We start from the raw sequence: 11,590 nt of genomic DNA, 5'->3' as shown, positions 1-11,590 counted from the left end.
GGATATGGAGACTAGGCGGGTAAATGGAGTTGAGCTACAGATCAGCCATGATCTGATTGAATAACAGGGGCTGAATGGCCTCCTCCTGTTCAGATGTTTCTATTTCAGGTAAATGGTGGCAGTGCATTCAACATTTTGTGGTGAGCTTTGCTGCAGGGATTTTCTGTCACTTGCAGGCTATTATGAATATATGTTGGTACACTTCTAATAAATCAGACATTATTTTTGTCTGATTAGTGATCTATGAAGCTCCTTGGGATGTTTTTCTATGTTAATGATGCTTTATAAATGCAAGTTCTTATTTTCTTGTCCATCAACCACAAACAAAATCCTTATGATTTGGTATGATACAGAAAGTGTTTGTCTTTCCTTGTATTCTGTCGTCTCGTTTAGAGAGCCACGCATTCAAAAAAATGGAATTCCAGCCAGCAGATCCAAAGAAATTTTTCAGCACTGTGAGAAAAGAGATGGCACTGCTCGCTACTGCACTTCCTGATGGTATCATGGTCAAAACCTTCGAGGACAGAATGGCAAGTCTGAGCCGCAACTCCCAAAGGGTTTCACTATTGTGTAGAAATAACCACCTCCAACTACAGTGCCTTAAGCAGCAGTCTTGGTTATGTTAACATTGATGTTTAAAGTGGGTTGGGGGGGGGGTGGGAAACCTATATACTTTCCCCACACTTGTATCCAATGCGTAGATATTCACGGGGAGTTGTCCAGTGAATGTCAGGTCAGTAACTTCTTTTCTTTCCATAGGACCTGTTCTCAGCACTAATCAAAGGCCCAACACGCACTCCCTATGACGATGGACTGTTTCTCTTTGATATCCAGCTTCCCAATGTTTATCCTGCAGTCCCTCCGCTTTTCCGTTATATTTCTCAGTGCAGCGGCCGTCTCAATCCTAACCTGTACGATAATGGCAAAGTATGCGTCAGTCTGCTGGGAACGTGGATTGGAAAGGTATGCAATGAATTAGCTATTTGTTGGCAATGTTGGATATGGATTTACTGGAGTACGTTCAGAGTAGAAATTGTGGAAAGGTCCCAGTTAGCAGCAATGAGTGTTCTGGTCCCATGGACCGTAGAGAGTTACATGGAGACTAGAGAAACAGGTTGTTCTCCTTAGAACTGAGAAGGTTACAGTGAGATTTAATAGAGGCGTTCAAAATTATGAAGGATTTTGATAGCGTGGGAGGGTCGATAACCAGAGGAGATAGATTTAAGATATTGACAAAAGAAACCTGAGGGGAGATGAGGAGAATTTTTTTTTTAACGCAGCGAGTTGTGATCTGGAATGCGCTGCCTGAAAGGGAGGTGGAAGATGATTCAGTATTTTGCGAAAGGGAATTGGATAAATACTTGAAGGGGAGAAAAGAGCAGGGGATTGGGACTAATTGGATAGCTGTTACAAAGAGCTGGCACAGGCACGATGGGCCGAATGGCTGTGCTTTAAGATTCTATGGTGAGTGCAGCATTGTATACCTAGTAATGGATCTATTCGCTGGGTAGCACATCCCACTGGTGACCTGATAATAAGTTACACAGTCAGCTTCACTTGTCCTGATATTTATTGTATTTTGATGCAGGTTATAACATTTATAACAAAAATAGTGGAAACTAATGGTGTACAGTATATCTGAACGTCTGAAAGAAAATACAAGTGAAGGTTTTTGGTAGAGAGTATTTGTCAGAACTTAAATTTTATATATCTACAGATACCATAACTGGTATTACAAAGAAGCAGATTTTTATAGTACTAATTGATCTCAGATGATCAGACAAAACTTATCTTCCTGTAATTGCCTTCGCTTATCCCCACTTTCTAGAATCACGGATTATTACAGCACAAATAGCCCCTTCAGCCCATCAGGTATTCCCTGTTTTTTTTCATCTTCTCTAATCCCACTCTGCTCTCCCTCACCTTTTAATGTTTTTTTTCAAGCAGCTGCCTAATTCCCTTAAAAAGAAAATTATGGACTATGCTTCAGCAATGACTTGTGGCAGATTCTAACTACCATCTATGTGAAGAAGCTTTTTCTAACCTCATTTTAATTATTCTTGTGATTTTCTTTCCCCCCCTCCCTCACTGTCATCCCATCATTCAGTGAAAACAGTCCATCACTATTTACCTTATAACTGTCAAAATCTTTAAGACCTCTCTGGTCAGCCCTGAATCTTTGCAGCACGAATGAAAATAACCCAACTTCTCCAGTCTGTCGTCATAACTAGGGACAAAAATTAAGCAATTTTGTCTGATGTGTTATCTTGTCACTGGACAAATGGAGTTAAAATAACAACTTCAGTTTGCTGGGCTGCTGAGCATCCAAACAATGTGTCTGTTACTGATATTTCAGATGTACATGTGTAAATGCCTAGATTGCAACTTCGTTTTCCTGATTGTTTACTGTGTTCGAAGCGCTGTTACTAATTGGCAACAGTTGAATTGTTCAAGCATGGCATCAAGTGGGTGTTTTTAGATGGGATAATATCTCTTGGGTCATACAAAGTGTTTGAGATTGCTCCCAGGAATGGGCCGAGCCATTCAATTCAAATACAAATACTCAGTTCTTTTTTGTAAAAGTATGTTTGATTGCTAGCTGTACTTGAGTTTAAGCGGTACTCTCTTCAGTTTCCTTTTGTTCCTAACATATATCATTTTGAAGATGTATCTTGGTCTGACAAGTTCTTCATCCGGTGGAGCAAATGAGCAATGGGTAGGAGAGACTGGACCTTGTTTCCACTCCAGTTTTATGTTGTCTAGCTATTGAAAGGATACAGGAGAGAGCAACCAGAATGATTGGGATGGAGGGATTGGAATATGAGGAGTGATTATGTAAATTGGGCATGTTCTCACTGGAAAAGAGAAGGTTGGTGGGTGATATGATTGCAATTTTTAGGGTTGTAAAGGGACTAGATAATGTCGACCATGTCCAGAACAGTAGAACGAGAGGACACTGCCTGCGCTTGAAGGGGGTAAATTCAAAACTACTATGCAGAAACAATATTTCAGTGAGTGAGTAGTCAATCTATTGTGCAGACTCCCTAGGGAGACAGTGGAAGCAATTGATATTGGTTCATTTTATTACAAATTAGATAGATTTCTTTCAGAAAATAACATTTTAGGATACATCCACCGCATTTCCTTTGTAGAATTCCGTGATGAATTAACAGGATAAATAAGTTGGTCCCTGCCTTTTAGAAATCTACTCATATACCAGGGTTTGGTTGCCCTGCACTGCCATCTACTGGAATTGCCATTAATTGGTATTGATTCTGGGGTCAGGTGGGTGATGGCAATGAACTTGCATATTTTATGGTGAGTGTTGTGACTCACTGTGTTTTTCATGAGTTCCTGGTCTATGTCGCCCACCTGACACAGACTTGGCCCCCTGACTGGTCCCCCTTTCCAGTGCTTGGTAGGTGTTTAATGCCCAACTACTGACTCTTCCATGTGGGCAGGAGGTGAGAGGGAAAGAGGAGGTTCGCAGGTCTGAGACCATTGACTCCAAGTGACACAACTGCAATAGATTGCAACAGTCAACATTTTGTGCCAGGTAAGATAATCCAATACGTTGGCCAGACAGGTCGGCAGTGCTCTTTTGGGGTTCCTAAACATTGGCTGTTGTGAACCTGTACCCAAGTTCTCTGGAATTAGGATGAGTGGGGCATGTCCCTACAGGGAGAGTGTGCACTCCATATTGGACAAACAAGCTCTTAGCTGTGTGGTTTTCTCAGTAGTTTGGTTTGAAAACTCTTAAACATGGCAATGGGTTTCCATGCATGTCAGATACCAAAAGAAATCTAATTCTTGTGTCTTACTCATTATCAATCTTTAGTAATTTAAGAACTCAGCTTTTACCTTTTGTGTATGCCTTCCGTGCTGGAATCTGTGAATGAAGAGGGACTCATTGGAAACTGGTGCTGCAGGGCACTGGGAAGAGTGGGAATTGGTAAGGAGTGAAGTCAAGTCTGACTGTCAGCTAAGCAGGGAGCTTTGCAGCTACAGTGCACAGGATCCATGATTGGGAGACAGGAAGACACCAAGTTAGGCCATGTCACACCTGGCATGACAGTGAGGAAGAGTTACATCGAAACTACAGCACAGAAACAGGCCATTCGGCCCAACTGGTCTTTGCCATTGTTATATTCCACACTAGCCTCCTCCCACCCTACTTCATCTCACCCGATCCTTCTATTCCTTTTTCCCTCATGTTTATCTGGTTTCCCCTTAAATGCATCTGTACTATTTGCCAGGCCAGGCTGAACTCCAATATTTTAGCACGTGGGCACTGTCCCTGGGAGCTGCTAACTGCTCGTGTTAAACATTTTAGTAATAAATGCATTGAATTGCAACCTGTTCTGTAATATTTTTTGAATATTTGGTGATATGCAACACTTACTGTTTAGGAGTCATGTGATGGTAAAAGTGTATATTATGTCATGTCAGCCGTGGCTCAGTGGGTAGCACACTCGCCTCTAAGTCAGAAGGTTGTTGGTTTAACGTAATTGATAAACATAATTTAATAGGACAAAGTCAGCATGGCTTTACGAAGGGGAAGTCATGTCTGACAAATTTGCTTGAGTTCTTTGAGGACATAACGTACAGGGTGGATAAAGGGGAACCAGTGGACGTAGTGTATTTGGACTTCCAGAAGGCATTCGACAAGGTGCCACATAAAAGATTATTGCTCAAGATAAATAATCACTGGATTGGGGGTAATATTCTGGCATGGGTGGAGGATTGGTTATCTAACAGGAAGCAGAGAGTTGGGATAAATAGTAAATTCTCGGACTGGCAACCAGTAGCCAGTGGTGTTCCGCAGGGGTCGGTGCTGGGTCCCCAACTCTTTACAATCTATATTAACGATTTGGAGTAGGGGACCGAGTGTAACATATCAAAGTTTGCAGATGATACAAAGATGGGAGGGAAAGTAGAGAGTGAGGAGGACATAAAAAACCTACAAGGGGATATAGACAGGCTGGGTGAGTGGGCGGAGATTTGGCAGATGCAATACAATATTGGAAAATGTGAGGTTATGCACTTTGGCAGGAAAAATCGGAGAGCAAGTTATTATCTTAATGGCAAGAAACTGGAAAGTACTGCAGTACAAAGGGATCTGGGGGTCCTACTGCAAGAAAATCAAAAAGTTAGTTTGCAGGTGCAGCAAGTGATCAAGGCCACCGGAATGTTGGCTTTTATTGCTAGGGGGATAGAATATAAAAACAGGGAGGTATTGCTGCAGTTATATAAGGTATTGGTGAGACCGCACCTGGAATACTGCATACAGTTTTGGTGTCCATACTTAAGAAAAGACATACTTGCTCTCGAGGCAGTACAAAGAAGGTTCACTCGGTTAATCCCGGGGATGAGGGGGTGGACATATGAGGAGAGGTTGAGTAGATTGGGACTCTACTCATTGGAGTTCAGAAAAGTGAGAGGCGATCTTATTGAAACATATAAGATTGTGAAGGGGCTTGATCGGGTGGATGCGGTGAGGATGTTCCCAAGGATGGGTGAAACTAGAACTAGGGGGCATAATCTTAGAATAAGGGGCTGCTCTTTCAAAACTGAGATGAGGAGAAACTTCTTCACTCAGAGGGTAGGTGGTCTGTGGAATTTGCTGCCCCAGGAAGCTGTGGAAGCTACATCATTAAATAAATTTAAAACCGAAATAGACAGTTTCCTAGAAGTAAAGGGAATTAGGGGTTACGGGGAGCGTGCAGGAAATTGGACATGAATTTAGATTTGAGTTTAGGATCAGATCAGCCATGATCTTATTGAATGGCGGAGCAGGCTCGAGGGGCCGATTGGCCTACTCCTGCTCCTATTTCTTATGTTCAGTCCCACGCCAGAGACTTGGGCCCCATAATCTAGGCTGACACTCCCAGTGCAGTACTGAGGGAGTGCTGCACTGTTTGAAGTGCCACCTTTCAGATGAGACTTTCAGGTGGATGTAAAAGATCCCACAACACTATTTGAAAAAGAGTCGGGGAGTTCTCCCTGGTGTCCTGGCCAATATTTACCCCTCAACCAACATCATTAAAACAGATTACTGGTCATTATCACATTGCTGTTTGTGGGACCTTGCAAATTGGCTGCCGCACTTCTTACATTACAACAGTGGCTACACTTCAAAAGTACTTGATTGACTGTAAAGCGCTTTGGACATCCTGAGGTAGTGAAAGGCACTTAATAAATGGAAGTTCTTTTTTGCATAAAATCATAGAATGATGCAACACAGAAGGAAGCCATTTGGCCCATTTGTGCTGGTTCTTTCATTTCTTTCTCTCTCGCCCAATTATGACGGACAGAATAATCTGCCCTAGGGTAGGACTGTGAGTTTATTCATTTTCAATTAATCAAGACATCCTGATGAGACAACAAACGATAGTTTTGATGAACATGTGCTTGTTGCCAGCTAGTATCTGGGCAGCAGTGATGTTGGTGTAATGGGAGCCTGTGTCCTCCAACTGAACCTTTGTTTTATTTGGCAGGATTATAATTGAAGAATGGAATTCAAATAAAGGCATCATTTCCATATCCACATAGCATGTAACATGTTGCACTCGGATTTATGTTTCTAGATACTGTTTCATCCAAGAATCACTTAATTTGTTCTCTTTCCTGCCATTTGATAATTTAACTTCTTTTTGGTTTAGGGAACAGAGAGATGGACAAGTAAATCCAGTCTTCTCCAAGTGCTCATATCAATACAAGGTTAGTGCCGAGAAAAGTATTGAATTTGTTGCATTTATGACAATTTGCTTAAGGGACACATGCAGCAAACGCTGCAAGTTTTCTGGATTTTGCTGAATACTGGAAAGGAATCCTGTATTTCCTGATCCCTTTCTCATGGTTAGTTGATGACTTTTACCTAAATTATGTGACGTGGCTTTGAATGTCTTCTCTTTCTAGCTGTGCACCTTCAATTGAGCTTCCCTGGCAGTGTCTTAGAGTTTGATATGTTTATTACACAAGCACCCCTGCCCCTTCCAGGTCCACCTGCCAAATGTTCTGACTCTAACTGGGGTATAGTTCCACAGGAACCAGTCGCCCTCTGGTTCTCATCCATGAGCTTGTTCGTTCTTGCTGGTTGTGAAAGTTCTTGGATAGTTTATATTTGCAAGAAGAATCTCCAGTTGCATTCACATGATCAAAGTTACTGTGCATGCAGAAGAGCAGGAAACACTGGCATATATGACAAGTGGAGGGGTTTTTGGACGCATGATAAAAAATCATATCACAAGCAGAGATGGGTGATGGTTCCAGCAGGGTGAGAAAATGAGAAGGAAGGAAGTGCAGGCATCCTGTGAGAATATTGCCTTTAACAAATCTCTACTGGCTGCCCATGATTATCCCATGTATCTTTAAATACTCGCTAGTTTTCCCACAACTAACAATGGACTAACTGCTCTATCCTTCTCTCCCTTCTTGAATAGAGGTGTTACACAGGCTACCCCTAAGACCTTTGGCACATTTTGCATATTACAAAAAATTACTTAAAATGTACAGCACAAAAACAAGCTGGTGCTATACATTCTGCTCTAGGGTAGAACTGTGAGTTTATGCACTTTCAATTAATCAAGTCATCCTTAAGAGACATACTTTTGATGAACATGTGCTTGTTGCCAGCTAGTATCTGGGCAGCAGTGATGTTGGTGTAATGGGAGCCTGTGTCCTTCAACTGATTTTGTTTTAGGCAGGATTATAATTAAAGAATGGCATTCAAATGAAGCCATCATTTCCATATCCACATAGCATGTAATGTGTTGCACTTGGATTTATGCTTCTAGATACTGCTTCATCCAAGAATCACTCTTTTTTTAATTTGTTCTTTTTCCTGCCATTTTATAATTTAACTTTTTTGCTTAGGGAACTGAGATGGACAAGTAAATCTAGTCTTCTCCAAGTGCTCATATCAATACAAGGTTACCGACAGGTCCATGCCGGTGTCTATGCTCCATGTGAGCCTCCTTCCACCCTTATTCATCTAACCCTATCAACATATCCTTCTATTCCTTTCTCCCTTGTGTTTATCTAGCTTCCCGTTAAATGCATCTTTACTAGTCCCCTCTACACCTTGTAGTAGTGAGTTCCACATTCTAACCACTCTGGGTGAAGTTTCTCCTGAATTCCCTATTGAATTTGTTAGTGACTATCTTATATTTATGACCCCTAGTTCTGGCCTCCCCCCACAAATGGAAACATCATCTCTGTCTATCCTATCAAACCCTTTCATAACCTTAAAGACCTCTATCAGATCACCCCTCAGTCTTTTTTCTAGAGAAAAGAGCCCCAGCCTGCTCAATCTTCACTGTTGGGTATAACCTCTCATTTCTGGTATCCTCCTAGTAAATTTTTTTGCATCTTCTCCAGTGCCTCTATATCCTTTTTATAGTGTGGAGACCAGAACTGTTCACGGTACTCAAGTATGGTCTAACCAAGGTTATGTACAAGTTTAGTATAACTTCTCTGCTTTTCAATTCTATCCCTCTAGAAATGACCCTAATGCTTGGTTTGCTTTTTTTAATGGTCTTATTAATCTGAATTGCTACTTTTAGTGATTTGTGTATCTGTACCTCTGCTCCTCTACCTTGTTTACTCTTATTTTCCAAGGATTATGTGGCCTCATTATTATTCCTACCAAAATGTACCACCTCATGAAATTCATTTGCCAATTACACACTCATTCTGCAAGTTTATTCATGTCTTCCTGTATTTTGTCGCAGTTCTCCTCAGTATTAACCATACCCCTTCAATTTGGTGTCATCCGCAAATTTTGAAATTGTACCTCCGATCGTTTATGTATATGGTGAACAACAGTGGTCCCAGCACCGATCCTTGGAATACCATTTCCCACCTTTTGCTAGTCTGAGTAACTACTCTCTCTTCTGTTTTGTAGCAATCTTGCAATCTATTCCGCTACTTGTCCCCTGATTCCACATGCTCTGACCTTAGTCATGAGTCTACTACGTGGTACCTTATCGAAGGCCTTTTGAAAATCCAAGTACCTTACATTTACTGCATTGCCCTTGTCTACACCTTCTTCAAAGAATTCAATAAGGTTGGTCAAGCATGACCTTCCCTTTTGAAATCCCTGCTGACTATTCTTTGTTATATTTTCGGTTTGTAGATGTTTTTCTATTACATCTTTGATTATGGATTCGATTACCTTTCCCACCACTGACCTTAAGCTAATTGGTCTCTAGTTCCTTGGACTGGTTCTATCTCCCTTTTTAAATATAGGAATCACATTAGCTGTCTGCCAGTTCTCCAGCATTATTCCCTTTTCTAATGAATTTTTATATATATGTATTAGTGCCTCTGCTATCTCCTCCCTAACATTTTAATATGCACGGATGCAATCCATCTGGACCAGGGGTTTTATCCTCTCTAGGTTTGATTAGTTTATCAATTATCTCTCCCCTTTCTATCTTAAATGTCTTTACATCTTTTTTGATCTTTTTCTAATGTCATACCCAACATATTAGTCTCCCTGGTAAATAATGAATCGTGTGTATCCCTATCCTGATTTTTCTTTTGCTTTGTGTCTGTAGAATACTTTACTATTTTTTTAATATTCCTTGATGATTTAATTTTGTGGTTTCGTTTTGCCTTCCTATTTGTTTTTTTGACTTCTTTCCTAACCTTTTAGTAGTCCCTTTCGTCATTCTTTCCTTTGTTGTCTACGGACTTAGTTTATGCCTTTTTCTTCAGTTTCAATTTTGCCCTTATTTCTTTATTCATCCATGGTGTCATTTTTTAGCGGGATATATTTCTCCTGGCCTCTAATCATCTTTTTTAAATGTTTCCCACTGCTGTTCTATTTTTTTGTCAGTAAACTTTTCCAGTTTATTTTTCCTAGTTCCATTCTCATCCCTCAATCAGCTTTTTCCAATTTATTATCTTGGTCTTTGTCTTACTTATGTCCTTCTCAATCTTTATCTTAAACCTTATTGAGGATTTAAATTGCGATCAGCCCCTCTGCACAGGTGGGATGAATAGACTGTGACCCAAGATACCAAGTATCAGCAGAATATTTGACAACAGCAAAATGTGGTGTCTTTGAGTTCAATTTTTGTTTGTATTTAGTTGGCCTGATGTGTAATGGGAATGAGTTTTTAGTTTCTAACTTAATTCACTGAGTGGCACAACTTCTATTTGTCTTTTTAAAATTTGGAATGAACTATCCCTGCCCAGCTATCCCCATTGTTTCTCTCACTCCCTGCCCAGCTATCCCCATTGTTTCTCTCACTCCCTGCCCAGCTATCCCCATTGTTTCTCTCACTCCCTGCCCAGCTATCCCCATTGTTTCTCTCACTCCCTGCCCAGCTATCCCCATTGTTTCTCTCACTCCCTGCCCAGCTATCCCCATTGTTTCTCTCACTCCCTGCCCAGCTATCCCCATTGTTTCTCTCTCAGCTGTTTCTGTTGGTTAGGTAATTTCTTTTGTTGCCAAAAGCCAGATTTGGGGACTTTGAAAGCTCCTTTGTGGAATTCTGTAGTCTTTTTATCCTCAACAGGAATCCCCTCTGCCAATCAAAACTAATTGGTGGAAACTCCCCTTGAGGGAGTAATGGGATGGGTCGATTGGGTCAAAGGATTCAGTGGCATTTAGCATTTTGCTTTGTGTCTCTCTTGAGAAAGTACAGGTAGGAAGGCTTGTGACTGCCTCTAATCTTCCATGTTTGTTTGTCTTGGAATCTGAAACAGTTCCATGGAAAGAATTGTCTAGTGCCTGTTATTTCACTGACACTTGTAGAGGGCATGCAGTTTGGTTTTACGGAGAAGCTTGCCATTAGGGTCTTGACCACAGTACAAATTTCTTAGCCTATTAACTTCACAATTTTTCAAATTATCCCTTCAAACTCCTTACAGAATTGAATTACATAGGGATAACTTCCATATGGAGTTAATCTTCTATTGACCGGCTTGGAATGGTTCTCCCAGTGACTCTGGTATCTGTTGTGCACGGTGTAATACTGAACCTTACAGAGCAGGATAGTTTGAAGTTTAATCTTTGGACTCAGCTTAATTAGCTGATTAATATGCTGTCTGCTACAAATAAAAGGATTAGAAAACTGAGGTTATTTTTGTTAGAACAGGGATTACAGAGTGATTTGATAAACGTTTGAAGTGATGAAGGGTTGTTAGAGTAGATAGAAGCACTATTTTTAGTGGGTAAGGGGTCTAGAATAAGGGGACAGATATGATTCAATATAAGATTTAGGGGAGAAAGTAAGAGGAACTCTTTTACAAAGAGGGTTATGAGACTGTTGAATGCAGTACTGGAGTTAGTGATTTAAGCAGCGACTTTGTCAACATTTAAGAACAGGTCAGATAGATAGTTGAAGGAAAGTGGGAATAAAGGGATATGGGAACAGGCAGGCACATGGGATTAAGTTACCATTCGTGTGGAAGATAAACACCAACACAGACTGGGTGGGCTGAATGGCTGGTTTCCATGTGGTAATTTCTATGTTTGGAGTGACCGCAAATATATGACAATTAAAATAAGGATTGGAAAAATGTGTAAAAGTTCAGAGATAACGAATATATTAAAGGACACGGACTGATGTAGATTATT

General features: G+C 40.8%; 1 protein-coding gene across 2 annotated transcripts in view; it reads left to right on the top strand.

Moving 5' to 3' along the window:
- The window catches only part of LOC137340984 ((E3-independent) E2 ubiquitin-conjugating enzyme UBE2O), a 107,431-nt gene that overhangs the window by 94,387 nt on the left and 1,454 nt on the right, over positions 1-11,590 (top strand). For both annotated transcript variants that reach the window (XM_068003779.1, XM_068003778.1), the window contains exons 15-17: positions 394-530; positions 760-963; positions 6,663-6,720. In XM_068003779.1, the coding sequence (XP_067859880.1) occupies positions 394-530; positions 760-963; positions 6,663-6,720 (399 nt within the window). The remainder of the gene's footprint in view (positions 1-393; positions 531-759; positions 964-6,662; positions 6,721-11,590) is intronic.

This window comes from Heptranchias perlo, chromosome 23 (genome assembly GCF_035084215.1).
Source record: "Heptranchias perlo isolate sHepPer1 chromosome 23, sHepPer1.hap1, whole genome shotgun sequence".
NCBI classification, from domain to species: Eukaryota; Metazoa; Chordata; class Chondrichthyes; order Hexanchiformes; family Hexanchidae; genus Heptranchias; species Heptranchias perlo.
This window is presented reverse-complemented; position numbering and strand designations above follow the sequence as displayed.